The sequence below is a fragment of the Hyalella azteca genome, unplaced genomic scaffold, assembly GCF_000764305.2.
Source record: "Hyalella azteca isolate HAZT.00-mixed unplaced genomic scaffold, Hazt_2.0.2 contig9428, whole genome shotgun sequence".
Classification (NCBI taxonomy): Eukaryota; Metazoa; Arthropoda; class Malacostraca; order Amphipoda; family Hyalellidae; genus Hyalella; species Hyalella azteca.
This window is the reverse complement of record NW_025939500.1, coordinates 25937-43585: the sequence shown is the minus strand read 5'-3', so window position 1 is coordinate 43585 and position 17649 is coordinate 25937. Positions and strand designations below refer to the sequence as shown.

Sequence of the window (17649 nt, the reverse complement as noted above, 5' to 3'; positions counted from 1 at the left end):
TGATTTTGATGTGTATACCGCACTGAAGCATTTAGTTATTAGGGCAATTGCAAAGTTATTAGGACGATATTTTGCAAAGCTAGAATAATGTTTATCGAAAACGCATCTGAAAAATATTTGTCGGTGCTTACGCTATAATATATGCTCCACCATAAAGTGAATAAAATTTTTGATAACGGAATGTCAAATTTGTTTGCGAGTTGAAGGATTTTTTTTATAGGCCGATCAGTGTTTTTCGTAAAAGATCCTATTTTTTGACTGGAGATTCAATAAATTGTCATTTATGTTCTAGAATGATTGTTTTATGTCTGTTCGTCAGATTTACACATTAGTTTTGGATTCCAATTCTTTTTAATAGTTAATTAATCTGCCGATTCAACAGCAACAAGTGCGTGTTCCAACCCATCCGCTCACGGTCTTCTACAAATATTAATTCTTTGTATATGATGACAGAATTTGCTCTTTTAAGCAAGTCTGATTGAAGATAATAATTTTTTACTGGTTCTGATGAATAGTTGTGTGTATCGGCAGCATTCACTGCAGCATCTAGACGACCCGTCATGCAGCGTCTCGCCGTACGCGTCTAGCACCTCCTCCTCCTACTACTCGGCGCGCACTGGCGTGCCTCGCAGCTGCCGAGTCCGTGAACGTATTGCTGCGCGAGTTGCCCGCGAACTCGACGAGGTCAGCGCGTGTTTGTACGTTCTAACAACGGCTTTATTTCCATTAACTCTAATCAAATTTTCCCGCTAACAATCGTGTTGTTTGTTATAACATTGATTGTGAACTATAACGAAATTTTCAAAGCATCAATGTGGCTCCATGCAAGTTTAGGCTATTGGCCATCTCTCAAACGTTGACTAATATAATTTTTTTATAGAAATATGTTAATTTCGAACCGCAGCAACTTTTTCAACGTCCGTCGTAAAATTTTATTCAAGTACATTAATTTTTTTTGTTTCGACTGGAAAAGGTTTGTTAGAAAGGGGTTTTGTTTCGACATATGAATTGCTGACATTGTTTCTGCATGAGCATTTATGAGTAAACAGCTTGAGTGGAATAATTTACAGTACTGACATGGACTATACCTTCGCGCACACTTTCTTTGTTTGTTAACAAGTGCAAATGAGATCACATGGAGCATTTAATCATGTCTCATCCCTGATTAACATTGTGGTGCGGATTCGACTAGGATGAATCACTTTGAATATAATGTTTATCTCGGTAAGTGCATGGTTCAACATAATTTTTTACATCGTTGCGGCAATCCTGCTATCCAGGACATCAGGTTGAAGCGAATAGCCCGCGGAATTTTAACTTGTAACTCAAATGTCAACCCTTTATGAGAATTTTTATCACATTTTATGATAAAGATATTAAAATATATGAACATTTATTCATGATTTGAACTTACATTCACAAGTTTTTCACAGCAAGGGTTATTCAATGTATAGACGATGTAAGACACGATGCCTGCCTTGGCCGTCGAAGTGAGACGCAATTGAACATCTAATGTTCAACGTTAAACGCTTGAGTCTAAACAAACTCACAATCTTTTGAAATTTTGAAATTTAAACCGAAATTTAAACCTTTTTGAAATTTAAACCGAGTGTAGCACCGAATATTGCTCACGTTTTCCACACTCTAATTAGCATGCGTAATCGGGCATTAACGTGACACTAGAGTGCATATAATGACTTCATATGGTGAGGTTAAACATATTTACCTATTTTTAATTTTATGGTCTACATGGACGAGAATCGCAACGCAAATAACTTAATGAATATTTTCATTAAATATATTTCTCATAACTTTTAGCCAATAACTTGATTCATTATTAAACAGTGCAATAAGCTTGACATTTAAATGACTTTTGTCTAGACCGTGCATGTATGCAAACCTTGTATGCAATTCTTTTATCGGGCGATAAAGAGTGAAAAATCACAATTTTAATGTATTACACTACTGGAAAAGCGTTTCCAATTAGAAAAAAAAATCGTTCGCAGTTTGCACTCAGGCAGTGACAATACGAACGTTATTCATTCCCACAAAGCCTACTTCTAACGATAAAAAATTTCCCCCGTCAAAAAACTGCTACTTCAATAAAACAGGGTTTCCATCGTAAAATATCTGCCACCCAACTAAAAATTTTCATGCTGGAAACTAATTCCTTCATAAATGCATAATGCTGCACCGCTGGCAGTTCAAGCTACAGCCAATTTGTCATAATAGAAATCAACGAAATTGGTATTTTAAATTTTTCCATTTCTTGATAACAATAATTCATCGAAATCCAATACGTAAAACGTTCAACGTCATTTCAATCGTCCTACAGCAAGTATCTGGTCAACAGTAGTTAAATTAACATGCGCCGGACTGACACCATTTATCCCTTCAATGACATTAAAGTCTCGACGAATTGAGTGTTTCTTGCCCGACGTTCTTCTATCATGGTGCATTTAATAGAGCACTCTTCAATAAATCATTATCATACACGTCATCACTCTCTTATTCTGAAGATGAATGGCTCCGGTTACGCCATAAGCATTGCATTAGCATTCAAGGTGCTCTGAAAAAGCGATCTTGTACCACGCAGCCACCTCAAGTTTACAGCCCAGGGTTTAATATTGCCGGTATGATCATGATATTAAACTATGATATATTGGTGATCATGATCAAGACATTAAACATATTGAAAGTGATCATGATAAAATGGAAGAAAAAAGTGTTAAATATTGCTGCGGCATCGGTTTCATGCTTCAGAAAAATTTTCGACTGTTAGGTACACTTTTAGAAGTCAGGCATTGTTCCAAGAAAGCTCGAGGTTACAATGGATTACGTAATCCAGATTTAGTACGACAAAAAATTACGCATGACTGTGGAACAAAAGCGTTTGTATTGAGGCGAGGAGAGTAGAGGGGCGCCGCCCTTAAGCGCCCCGTCGTCGGGAGGGAGGGCGCCTTCAGCGTCTCGCCGTCGGGAGGGAGGGACGCCCTTCAAGTTTTTTTGCATCTATCGAGCGTATATTTTTCTCAAATGAATTTTGCTCGCATTTTTCTTTTAAATATTAATTCTGAGATGGAGTTAAATTGATTATAGTTTTAGTTCACAACTAGAATACCTTTTGCTACAATTCATTTTATTTGCATGGTAATGCTTCTTAATTTAATTGATTAATTGGCACCCGAGGTGTCATCGAACTTTTGCTTTCGAGACTGATGACCTCCGCTTAGGTCGACGAGCATCCTTCGTCCCGACCAACTTTTGCTTCTTCCGTGCCGAGAAGTTGTACTGCATTAAGAAACGCGCCCTCATTAAAATGGGTATAATAAATTTTGAATATCAAAAACAAACAATAAAATGCGGAGATTAAGTTACAATGTGCCATTATGGCGAATTATTGATATTGTATTAGCGTTACCAGGAATGTTTCTATAGGCCTTAGGCCTAGGCACCTATGGCGGTAGCTTGAGACATTAATTGCATTAGAAGTCAAAGAAAAAATTAAATGAGCGAGCACAAAAATGTGTTTCCTTCATTATAATGCAAGACTTTTTACGGAAAAATGATGATTTTCTCTAAGTGCACATTTTTTGGCAACACATAATGCTGTATTTTACCATGTTTTTCTGTGCCTTTATATTTGGAACCTACAAGACGATAATAATTAACTGAATTATCATCACTTAAGCTTATCTAACTGAAAAGTTGATAATTACGGATAATATCAACTGAAAAATTGATATTTATGGACATTGAAATACTTCACAATGTCCGAACATATTGAGGTCCATGGACTCGTATTTAATTTTAGTTCTAGAGTACTAAAATTGTGCATGTTTTCAAATTCCGTAACGCGAAGTTGGACTATTCAATCAGCTGACATTTTAGGTGCAGCTCAATGTCGTTAGTTTGTCTATTTCTTCTTTATTAAAATTGAGAAGTGATGTAGAAAGAGAGAATTAGACTTCGTTAGCGGCACACATGAGAAGGAAAATCGATTGCTCGGTGATGGAGCTGCTGGCTCCGTGAAGGTCAATGTCGATAGGCTGTGAAGGAACGAAAGCGGCGATATCTAATGGACGCTTCGGTCATCGTTTCGTTGAAGGATTCCTCTTGTATGACCGCATTCATTTCTCTGATTGATTTAATATTTTTTTGTCATAAACGTTCAACGGGCTGATCACACATAACCCTTGACGTGAGATGGATTTTTTCGACGTTATTTTATTATATGAAACATTTCCTGAATGTTTACTACAAAGTTGAATGCTATCTATCATATGAGTGATAATGTTGATATTTACATGAATATCATCATGTTAATGCCTGTGTTCGTCCATAGTTTCTCATGCTATTGCACATCACACATTCCAACACTATCAGCGACGTAGGCTTGAAGGCGACCTCTGGCGACGGGAAATATGTACAAATGTTCCCTTTTATTTCGTTGCTGCGCTCCTGCGTTATGGCCCAGAAAAATGTTGCGTTTGGAATAAATTTACCGTAATAAGAGAATGGGATCTTATTTAACCTGCATTAAAATTTCTCCCTGTTTTCTTAATGAAGGCAAAAACCTTGTAAACATCATAATATTCTCACATTGAGGCATTTTGAATCCCTAACGAAAACCCAATATGGCAGTTGATGGCAACTATCGTAAACTGGGCCACATACTGCGTCGGTCCTGAGCTATGCCAACTGCGATTTGCAAGCGTTGCTGACTAGTGACGAGGTGCAACAATACATTCATTATTTATACATTCCGATCAATCGATATGTATGCCGGGGCCTGCTCCAAATGTAGGTTAAACTCGCTCTCTTCCTTCGCACGTGGCGAGAAACTGAACATAACTTGGAGTGCCTTCATTTTTTGCTTCCAGCGAGGCATTCTATGCGTATTCATATCTATGAAGAGTTGAGCCAGTGATGTCCGAATGTTTTGGTTATTCCATACTTTGAAAAGTTGGAATTAATATTTTCCACTTGCCTACGATCTCTAACATAATAATTTTATTCAATACTAGCGAAGATACCCAGCGTTGCAGGGAAGGTTGTGGAAGAGATACGAGGTTAAATTGCAGATTGATAACATGAAACATTTTCCTGCTATGGAACAATCATTATTACTTGGCCCAGTAGCAGTCCCAAGAATTTATGAAGGATTTGTCAATAGTATGAACAATATCTGAAAACATGTCAAAAGGCAATTTAAATAGGGTGCTAGGATTATGAATGTATCAGTCTAATGCGTTTGTAGCTCTAAAATCTAAATTATTTTCTAGGATATTTGCGCTATCATCTCTAAGCCGTCAAAACCTGCTTCATATCACCAACATACTTTTAAATTACCACAACGTGCATGAGTAAACAGTCGTTTCTACTTCGATGTTTATTTATCGCGGCATCGGTACGTCGCAGATTGCCGGCATTTATTCATTTTCTAAATCAAAAATGGCTGAATTATTTCGTAAAATTCTCCGTACGCTGGTAGGATGCAGGGAATGCAACAATCTTCAAACTCACGTCACTGAGTGCCTATTGAGCACGAAAAAATGGTGACATTGATTTGTTGCACGTGCCCATTGCAGGCTCTAGATTTGTTGCAGTGCTCATTGTAGGCTCTAGATTTGTTGCACCTGCTCATTGCGGGCTCTAGATTTGTTGCACGTGCCCATTGCAGGCTCTAGATTTGAGTTTGTTTCACGCCATTGTGGTTTGAATGAGCTGGCGGTTTGCTAATTAAGGATGAATTGAATGTCCGTACATCTACTTGGTATGGTTGACTCTAATAAGAGCTTTGACTCGTGACACACGAATGCGGATATACTTATAGGAAATTCTTATTCTTCTCTCTTATTCTTCTATACTTATAGGAAATTCTTTATCAGTATAAGTATTTTCAGTCTGTATAATTTTATGAAATTCCGGACTGACTGGGAATGGTCAGCACCGATATCGTTAGCCGTCATATTGATTAGTTATAACGTATTATTTTTTTAACCGCATGTACTCAATATTTCTACTTGTTTCAACTACGAAGAATTTAAATTATGCTACCATTTTTCCATAATCGCCGCTGGTACTGCTCCTTTGTTTTCTAATAATAATAAAAAAATATTGAATTCATGATATATTTGCAAATAATTTTATAAAAAGAATTTCTTATCTCTACCTATCGCGATCACTAAGGGATTAATTAGTCTATGTAAGATTTCAAGGCAATTAGTTTTACCGTAAAAGTGATTTGAGTGTTTTTAAACGGTATGATATATAGGGTATATGTCAACACTACAATATCAGGAATTTCCCCTGGATTATACTCAGAAAAAAAGTTCGTGTTGAGAAATCTAGCCTTGAGCTGCAGCAGCGGCTGTGGCCCATCAGACGCAAGTAGGTAGGGTACAAAATAAAGCAGTGAATCACAGCCACCAATTTTGTTATTAACTTCATTCTACGTAAATATTCATTTAAGTGCGTCTACTACGATATGCATATTTTTTCTGTTATAGTTCCACTTAGTCTGTTCTGCCATCGCATCTCAATGATGCAAGTTTCTCAATAAAATGCAAATTCGGTCAACAGCTTAATTAAACACATACCGTAGTTATTCATAAAAATTTTAGAAGCTGTTGGAAAAATTTTCTAACATCCAAGGATGTGACAACTTCGTATCTTGCAGATAATAATATATTCTCGATTGTTCTCTTGACAGGTATCATACTTTTTCATTTATGTCCACTTAGGATGAATTCATTTGACCATGAAATGATCATAACAGAATAACCCCTGAATGAAGTTTCTTCAGTAAGTAAGATGAACGTTCTATCTAAAAAAGTAGCATTATTGATCAATTATAAAAGAATAAATGGAAAGAGACGCATTGAAGTTTTTTTTTTGAATACACGGCACAATGGCATTACATCAAATAAAAACTTTTCACTCATAATGTCAGAGTCAGGCGCCAATAACTCAGAGTATGCATAATATTTTGTCCCGCAACTGAATCGGCATTGGCATTTGTCTGCCGGCCTCTCACTGACGTCATCAGTAGGGAATTTCTGTCACCCACATGTTAACTGATAGGCTCATATGCACGGAGTTAAATGTTCCACGAAGGCATTTAGAGTAGCTTTTATTTCTTTGTTCCAAACTAGGTGCAAACGTTTCAATTCTCGATTTCTTTAGAGTGGTATTAAAAATTTATTCTGTTGCCCTAGCGAATCACTCGGAATCAGTTTATTTAGATCCTTAGAGTTTATTATTTTACCGCAGATTATCATTTGCGAGCTCAATAAAAGACTGAATTAAGAGTAATATACACAAAATTATTCAGGACAATTCAGTTCTACAACATTTTCGAAATTAGAATCCTATGAGCATCAAGCAGGCAGTGCCAAACAAATCTCGGAATTGTATAGCGACATTTGGCATCTTGACGTGGAGTAGCATAGCGTCCTCGCCTTGATAAATGGATTTCATAGTAGTCGTGTTTTCACCGTCGTTGCTAGTGGTGGGATGGTCACATTGCTGGAGAAAAATCTGCTGCCATGCGTATTGCGTGATTCCACTGGAGGGAAAGAAAATTATTTACCTTGGTGATACTTTATTTTTGATAACGTGTGTCGTTTGATGAAGGAATCTTGCTGTATTTTTACGTATTCAGTCTCCATTTGGCCACAAGTGTTCATTGACAAGTGCCGGTGTAAGGGAATTTGACTTCAAGGCCAGTGCACTTCTTGCTGCTCTCGAGTCCAAGTTTCGATAGTGTCGTGCTGGGTGCAGATGTACTGTCTGACTGTCATGCGTCCAATTGGACTCTCGGTACTCAAGAGTCGAGACGGGGTCAGTCCTCTCAATAGCGAGTGTTGAATCTTAAATGAAAAAAAAGGTATTAAAGATTGGCTGGCCTGATCACTATTTTATTGCTGAAAAGAGCTTCTTTGAAACGGCAGTGCGAAGATATATCTATGCTATTACTATTAATTAGCCCAGTTTGTTCCCGTTTCGAAGTTGCCTGATTTGACAATTTGAGCTTGATTTGACCATTTTCGCTAGATTAAAAAGTGACAGTTTCTATTATTTGCCAATAAACCAGGCAAAATTTGATGACATATCCAGTTGCTTCGTGATTTCTAATACGGAAAATAAAAACGACTGAGAATATACCGTCGAAATACCTAGTTAGATTTCTCATTCGGATGCTCCTGATTGATAGCCAAGATGGTTAATTTTTTCTTATTTTGCTTTACCGAGGACTCTTCCAAGTACAAAGTATCTTCGCCTCAAAATCAAACTACTGATACGAAGAGTAAATCGACAACTAAAACCATGCAGCCATCTTCTACTTCAATGTCGCCTAAATACTCGAAGAGAACTCGGCATGCTTCCGACGCGTCCCGAGGTGACAGCGACTCTTCAGCTTCATCAGTCCGAGGTACTTCTCCAAACAAGAGGTTACAAAGTCCCTCTCGAACTTCTTCCCCTCATCGTCTGGGATTCCGATCATCAACTTCGTCGACCAACTCAGTTGCGTCGAACTCATCGAAAAGTTCATCCTCAAGTCTCTCATCGGATCACAGCGCCATGTCTATGTCGTCGACTCCTCCTTCCTCCTCCAGTGCATCGTCATCTTCGAACAGCACTCCAGAATCCAGCAGAAAATACGGTACAGACACGGTAAGTATTATCGCTGTTCCAGCCATGTTGATCAATCTTCAATGAAACTCGTATTTGTGCACGGTGGATTTCCCGGGAGGTGGGGGGATGCTGAACGAAACAGTGCACATATTTCATATCCATGATGATAATTGTATCTAAAACTATGATACTGGATATTCCTTTCGTATGTAGCGGATACTATGCAACTAATCATTACCAAGCTAACAGACAGGATCGCTCTTCAATAGATCAACCACCGTTCCTTTTTAAATAATTCGAATTAACCTTTTTTTAAATAATTCGAGACACTGAATCGTAAAGACAGAGTTACAGTGGCTGAGACGTACGGACAGAGTTACAGTGGCGTGCAATGCGTTTACCCGTTATGGCTAGATTAAAGATGTGTTTTCACTCACAGGGGTTTTACAGAATTATGCAAGACTCAACATTAGGCGTATAGATGTCGGGTAACATCCTCCTTTAGTGTTATTTATTCGGGCGTTGCAAAATATTTTTGCGGAAAGCGACTGTTCAGAATTGAAATGTATGAGTTGTTTTCTTTCCTTGCTGACGGCACCCCAAATGAAAGAGAATGTACCTGATATAATTTCCGTTTGTATTGTTTTTATTTAGGCTTTTTTATCCACCTAGTGTGCTTTTGCTTCTTCGCACGATCTCACATTTCATCAATGTTCAAGGTAATAAAAAAATTAACGAGATTCCTGTGCATCAGAAACCTGTGACGTTATTTATCAAGCTTAATTTATACTGTGTTCTTGCGTTACACAATTCTTGCCATATTCCAGCTAAAGGACTATCAAAATGTTTAATAAATGCACTGTCTGGCGTCGACTTCTTTCTCTGAACTTTTTAATTAGTAAGCAAGTCTTGTTGCACGAATGGCAACACATCATTCTGAATTACGAGAAACTGCAGATCTTGGGAAAGACTTGCATCCCTGAAATTAAAGTTTATTCAAGCTTTCTGCAACAGTTCCATTTAGTTTACTTTACTGTGCTGTGTATATAGAGTTTTGAAATTTGTTTCTATTTCCGATCAAAGAGGCGTTCCATCACAACTTCGCTAGTTCGCTGGAATATCTCGACGCGAAATTATGGTTGTTGTGATGTTTTCTGGAATATGTTTTTCAAACATTTATTCGTTTTGTTCCTTGATTGAAATTTACTGTTTGCAGTTGAAATTAGTTACGTCTTAGTTTATTTTTATTTTAAATATTTTTTATATACTCTTTATAATAAATACTCTTTATATTATTTTAAATACTCTTTATTTTAGCTGGCTTTGCCTTTTTGCATTCTCTTCGTCAAACACTCACTGAACAAACGAATGCACAACCCAAAGAAACTAGAACTATGAATTTTCACTATAAAAATTTCGTTCGTTGTTCAGATTGTCATTTTACATGCATTGAGCAATATAGCATGTGCTTTATTCCAATCTTTCGTTAATAATTGTATATAATGTTATCAACCTATTTCGTAATTGTAATGCTACGCATTTCGTGGAAACGTTCGACAGGCTGCGTGCTTACCTTACTTATCACCTCAATATCTTGTTTACAGCGAATCGTCCGCATAATTCCCTTATCTACTTACCTGATAGCAGCTCAGACACCGCTATCGCTGGACGCTGATTTACCCCGTAAGGGTCATTGCTTAATTGTTTAGGCTGCTGCTGCTTCTCAGTTGTTGAACCTCGATCACCTTGTAAATGCCATTATACTATATAAGAAGAGCTAAAGCTTGTACTCGCCGAGCGATACCATTCAGGGATTTCATGTCGGCTAATTGATAGTTGTATGCCTTTCAGAGAGTAGGCATATATTTTGCCTTTGAAATTCATTTTATCGAGAGAACTGAATGGCCAGAATTAATTAAATTATGTGTGCAAAGTTGAGCGTACTTGTCGCGGATCATGACCTATAATTTGGAAATGAATCGAATCTTAGTGTGTTGTCCTTTGGTGCAATCCTGCCTGGTGTTTTGATTTTATATTAGCAATGTGGATATCAAAAGAGTATAAAGCATCCTTATTTAACTCATCTACATGTTGTTTTATTATTTATAATGTTCACATCAAACTGTTACACTGATAACGTCTACTTCTTGTCTACTCTGATCGCATCTACGCGTTGTCGTACTTTGATCACGTCTACTTGATGTCGTTTGCTCTGATCTCGTCTACTTCTTGTCTACTCTGATCACGTCTAGTACTTCTTATCGCCTACACTAATCACGTCTACTTGATATCTACATCGATCGCATGACGTCACCAAACTCTCCATGAAAGTTATATTGAATTAGAGAAGAAGAATGTGAGTTGTGAGGCCATAACGGCTGGTTTACGACCATGCCTCACTCCGCTTTCTGCGATCGCTGGCCATCTGTTAGTGTTTGTCATCTGTACTCTTAACTGTAATGAACCTTCATTCCTTTTCTTCATGATATTACTTTCGATTTGTATTACTTTCTTCCAGCCTGTAAGTTATGTGAAATTTCATCCACGCCGTGTTGTATGCTGTCGCGTAGCTTATAATCACAGATTTGCTGGTTTTCTTAGCTTGATAACTGAGCCATTACCATGCCATTACGTGCGTCGCCTTGAAAGTATTTATCGAAGTAAGAGAGACATTTAAATTAATTCTGAAGTTACACTCTCTAGTTACACTCTGAGCTGTGTAACTAGATTCCGATCATTGAATGAGTTATGATTGTGTTACACCACATCAGTAGGAAAGATATCACATTTCTCATGATGCTATTGAGTAGTATATGTATTTTTCATTTATTTGATCCATTAACTTAAGTTTGGTTATCCCGAAACCCGTATTATCATGCTTGTTACGTGGTAATTGAAGTTGCAAATTTATTCAACAAATATTACGAGGCATCTCCTTGCTTTTAGTCGTGTTGAATAAATAAATAATGAATAAATATTTAAAATAACGAAGGTACAACTGCTGAAGTATTTGAAGCTATGGTGTGCATGTTCTGATAAAAGATCTCTAGCTCGTAAGTGAAGCAAGGGCGATCTCTAGTGCGGACAAGTGAAAGTCTTGCCATGGACGTGCCGATGTCTGCTGCCCGCTGCTCCAGGAAAGTTGGGCAATATGTGAAATTCTGTAGTATCAATGAAATTAATGTTGAAGCGACGCAATTTAACATTGTTGAGTGTAAAAGCGATGTGATTTTGACGTGCGATTACACGCCTTCACACAGTAAAGGAAGACAGGTTCATTCGAATATTATTCTTATTGCTAAGCATTTGGTTCCGCAGTTGGGACCTTGTTCTAGTCTCGCGAAATGTTCAAGTTTGCCGTAAAACATAAAAGGATCGAATTAATTAATGAAATTTAGAAAAACACTAAAGCTTTCCTATCGTGACGCATTCGTATGTGTATTTTTATTGGACAATTGACAACACATTTATTCATCACAGCACTCAGTGCTGGCTGTTCGCCTCCGTGAGCTGATCGCGTTGCTCGACTCTGTTGCTGTTATCACTAAAAGCATCCGGCAATTTCCGCTCACGACCAACCTTGCATCACTATATACCAATATATTTTCCGGTCAAGCCTCGGTCGCTAGCTGCGTTTGGGCCGCTTGCCCACAAATGAGATCATGCACTTGGTCTGCATCGAAAACGGTTATGTATGTGAATGGCTGTATGCAATCTGGATACGTTCCAAAACGTGCATCAAAACGCATTTGCTAGAATTGCGTCGTCGTTGCAAAAAAAAAAAAAAAAAATTAAAATGAATGTCCGCTCAATTGGTGATCACTGATGAGATAGCTAATGCAGATCGAGTTGTTCATTCGTTAATCTTTTACATTCAACATTGTGAATTTTATTCTATTAAATCTTTCATGTTCAACCTCATGAATTTTAATCCAATGCATGCATTAATATGGGAGTGATTGAAGCCAATAATTCAACGTGCTTTGTACTTTCCACCACTAATATTAACCTGGACAATCCTCATGAAGCTGTTTCCAACTCATGATTCGTGATATTTGCTATGATTATTCAGCATATTTTGACTCTGTTTAGAAGTGTGTATTTTACATGCATCACTATTTACTATATATATAGTTGGGAAATTGTTCTTTGGATGCATGCAATAACTCAATGTTATATTTATGCGCTTTAAACGTTAAATACGCTCGATCGTTTATTCAGCGTTTTCTTAAGATCATCGGTGATAGATTATGTACTGCATTGTTTGGTGAATCAAAGATCTAAATGCTTGATTATACCAAGAATTTTGTACTAATTTAGGTCTTTTGACACATATTGTTGCTCTTGACAAAACGTTGCGTGATTTAATGTTTTTAAGACAGAATCGGAAGAAGGAAGACTTGTATTGCTACCGTGCAACTATACGTTCTTTTCGTATCGGTGAGAAACATGCGTTTCGAGTAGTATAGGAATTGTTTTGCATCCATCAGTTACGGAGGATAGTCCTGTTTGTTACATCTATAAGTAATTGGACCGATAATTATCCATGAAATAACTCTTATGTAATATTTTTGAATTGAATTCTTTTTTTTTGGGAGCAATCTGAAATGGAGAGAATCCTGATGATCTTTGGTGACTATCCATCCTACGTTGCTTTCTTCATTCACTTCACTTTCATTTTTCTCGGCAGAAAGTTGACTTTTTAAGTTCTGTTCCATTATTTGCTTATTTAAAATTAGTTGATTAACAACACATTCTTATTTATATCGTTTGTAACAATATGGGTTTCTGTCGATTAACGATGTTGCCAACTGTTTCAATTTCTAATCGCTGCACATTTTCTAACTGCTTAACATTTGATAAACTCGAAATCTTGATAATATAATTAATTTCCTGATAACCGCTTTATTGTGACGTGGCCGATGGCTTTTCTTCTGATGCAAGGCGCATTATTTTATGAACTGGGCGCCATGCCGCTGTGTTATGCCCTTTAGTCTATCTGACGCGCATACTTATACATGCTTACCTTAGCTATCACGTGCTCGTTGTATGTGCCCTGCTTTACCAATGATCTATAAAGTGTGTCACGTAGCGATGAAATCCAGCTGACTGTAACTCGTTGGAACTGCTTTGCGACCGTGGACGTATGTACGTATATAGATAAAACTTTGTGTTGAAATTCTCTGCGAGACTCGTTTTGCATTGAAGCTGCTGTGCTGCATGTTATATTCGATTATTTGTAATGAATGTTTAAATAATTTGATATCTTCTGTTTATTATTGTGTACACTGTACCAAAATTATTGTTGAACGGCGGAGCAAAAATATTGCTCGATCGCTTATCTAGCTTGCGCTCCATGTGAATTCGTATCGATAGGAGAGAGACCACGAATGAGATGAATTATTTGATAAGAATAAACTATTTCATCCCTCATGTCCCTAATGAGAATGTGAAATACGTTCCTATTAAGAAAGCAAGCCTACTCACGTTTACTGTTTGTCAATAGCGGGGAGTAAACAGAAGCTTAAAAGTTTTTGAGAAGTCATCGATACGTATATGTGCATTTCGCAATTTTTGTGGGGTATGTCCAAGTAGAAACCTTCTGCTGAGGCCTTTGTATCCATTTCTTGAATTTGTTTTCACGTTAATTCTTTTACCATGAAATTGGTATGTACATTTGTATTTTATGCTGCTTTACTTTATTTTTATTATGCCCCACTTAGCTTACTTGAATTAATTTGATGCTTACTACTTCACCATCGGATGTTACAGCTGCCATGCCGATGAATTTATTAAGAAAAATGCCATATTTTGAGTTCCTTACAACATATTTAATTTATTTTCCCTTATTTTCATTACTCTTGAGACGTGTGGCGCATCTCTAGTAAAAGAAATTGCCAGGGGAAAGCTTGCATTAAATAATGGTTATAAACTCGTCTTCTGCGTGGCACTGAGCGTTGTGCGTGCCGTCCGTGACACTGAGTGTTGTGCGTGCCGTCCATGGCACTGAGNCTTGAGACAACTTCTGTGTGTATTGACCGATGCAGCAATGACCCAAATACTGGAATTCCAATGACAAAAATAATTACTTCTATCATTAGTATCCTTAAATAGCAAGTTCACCAAGAATTCAATAGAAACCTCGGTTAAAGTCACCATATTGTCGTTGAAAGTGACGTTTTGGCGTCGATATGTTGAATTTACAAGTCTTTTTCTTTGCTTTAATTTCTTAATAATGATAACTGTTAGATAATAAGATGCATGTTGTGTAGAACTTTTTCTGTGTTGTGGATTGAGTCCCTATGTTTAGTCCATGCATCTATCACGCGAGGTTACACGTGAATGTTACCATCACAAGGACCCAACTCAAGTCTTAACCGTCGGACGGTCATGCCAGCAGCTCCCAGTGATCGTTATAATCCTCTTAATCTCCTCTGCTCAAGATTACATTCCTTACTAGATTGCCAAAAGACTATCTTGATAAATATGTATCTTACAATGGAGAAGATGTACAGATGCTACATCTCTCTGGCTGTACTTATACTATCAGATGCTGCTTTCTTGAGTCTACCCATTACATCTGTATTGATTATACCCATTACATCTGTATTGATTATAACCATTACAGCTGTATTGGTTATACCCATTACAGCTGTATTGATTATATGCTGCTGTTGCTGTTGTTACTACTGTTGTTGTTACTGCTGTTGTTGTTGCTGCTGTTGCTGTTGTTGCTGTTGTTGTTACTGCTGTTGCTGTTGTTGTTACTGCTGTTGTTGTTGCTGTTGTTGTTGCTGCTGTTGTTGCTGCTGTTGCTGTTGTTGTTGCTGTTGTTGTTGCTGTTGTTGTTACTGCTGTTGTTACTGCTGTTGTTGTTGCTGCTGTTGTTGCTGTTGTTAGTTACTGAGCTCGAAGGTTAATGTTCTTCTATAATGTAGGCATGTGCGGACACATGCGGCCTCTATGTTGACCGTGGAAAACAAGTCTGTCAGGAAGACAAGGGCTCTTCAATTAATGCATGGACGGTGCGTGAGCGAGCATACGGCGACCTGGTCATCCTTGGCCAAAGGTTATCAAACTTTTTTCCTCGAACCAAACTTTCTTTCAAAATGTTCAATATACGTCTTAAAGTGAATAACTCAGAATAAATCTTAAACGATGGTTGATCTTTTTCATACGTGGGGCACTCCGCGAGCTGTCAACTATGCACCAGTACGCAGGCTTTATGGAGGTGCCCACCCGCCCTGTTGCGCTGCATTTGTTGCAGTCTGTCTTGGGCATGAAATGGCTCTTGCAGCACAGCTTTAATATGTGTAAATTTATTGGTACTTCTTAGCTCAAAAATATTAAAACAGTCTTCATCTTGTGAAAAAAAATGCAGCTCGGCGTTGATTCCGCTACTTGTTTATTTTCCTTCAGGCCTTGGTGGATTGAAGTGAACTGAAAATATCGGCAGTTTCGTGCTAGCTTTATGCTAAAAAAATATCCTCATTACATACGTCTGGACTCAAGGAATCTATGAGTTTTATGTAATATATACTATAAATGAAGTCCTAATGAAATATATACTGAAATAGGTATTCAGTTCGCCTCTTTCTAGTAGAATAATATCTTGCTTGATATGTGGGCGTATTTAAATGTATGTTTCTGCTCGTCTAAATGATTCTACTCCCTGCTGTATCTATTGAGATTTGTGCTGCGAGAAACATCCAGATCGTTCTATGCGATTCTTCCCCCGGTCGTGAAAAGCTCTCTTGAATGCACGCGATGACGTCACGCAGTGACGTCAGAGTTGGACTCAACATTGCGTGGTGCTGCAGTTGCCACACACCGCCACATTTGGCACTGCGCCGGCGTGGTGCCGAAGTGAAATTTGACCTGCATGCATGCCACCGACTCTGTTCTGGACTGGACCAATACTGGCTACATTCCCACTTTAGGTTTTGAGCTTCCATCAAGGTCGATGCGCCCAGGCTGCTGGGCAGGGTATACCAGAGGCGTGTAGGCGGCTTGCTAAGTAATTGTCGCAGGTTTCCACTTCGCAACAAATGCATCATCGTCTTTAATGTGTTTTTATAAAGTTTTCTTTTACTATTTAATTTACTGGAGAGCGTTGAATTTCAACCTCTCTGTGACCTTGTACGCGCTCTTCTGCGTGTTGTCAAACGATTGTGAAAATTATGTCATATAAGTAGCTTAGCTTGATATATTACTTCGGTTTATCACAATTTTTCTTTCAGTCATCTTGTTACTCACGTTGCACTTCGATGGCGAACCGGTTTTTTATTTGTTAAACTTGTTCGTGTACTTCTTGAATGTTCGTGTACTTCTTCATCGATCTGCCATATCCATCGTTTGATCTTAAATAATTGTGATTAGATGGCATTGTTCGCTTCGACGAATTATGCGCCAGGAGAGAACTGCAATGTTGCAACATATTTTGTGCTCCGCATGTTTTCCTTCCTGCACTCTAATCTTTCACACAATTAGTCAACCAATTCATGACGTAGTCATGTGCCACGTTTAACTCCTACGTTTGTCTTCAGAGACAGTGGGGCAGTGATAGAAGCGTGCAGGCATTTTAAACCTTCTGAACAAAATGCATAATGGGGCAAAGGAATATACGAAAATTACTGATTTATTTTGCACTTGTATATCTTGGATTGGGAATTCAGTTACGCCAGAATTACAGCGTATGCCGTTTGCTTCTTTAAGAATATGTATAATTGTAAGTTGACGAGCTTTCGAGAAGAATTTCTAATCCGTCATCCCAATATGGTAATAAATAAATTAGTAGACAATGGTTAATTTATTTTAATTTATTAATATTCGATATGGAGAATGACAATTTTCTCATTGGAAATGTATCAGATGAAGTAGTTCGCGCATAGTAGTTCTCCTAATTTGTACTCTTCATACGCCTGACGTATATCTGTTATTCGGAAGCGTTATAGGAATAATGTTTCTATTTTTGTGTCTCTAGTGTGGCATATTGAACTATTAGACGTG

The 17649-nt window shown here is 37.8% G+C and overlaps 1 protein-coding gene across 4 annotated transcripts in view; it reads left to right on the top strand.

Moving 5' to 3' along the window:
- LOC108669488 (ubiquitin carboxyl-terminal hydrolase 2) overlaps positions 1 to 17649 on the top strand; it is a 52252-nt gene that overhangs the window by 16221 nt on the left and 18382 nt on the right. The window contains exon 3 of one of the 4 annotated variants that reach the window (XM_018156835.2): positions 535 to 684. The exons of 1 other annotated variant lie outside the window; for it this stretch is intronic. In XM_018156835.2, coding sequence (XP_018012324.1) covers positions 535 to 684 — 150 coding nt within the window. Of the gene's footprint in view, positions 1 to 531; positions 685 to 7502; positions 8680 to 17649 lie in introns of those variants that run through there. 2 more of the 4 variants (XM_018156834.2, XM_018156837.2) reach the window with 2 other exon arrangements.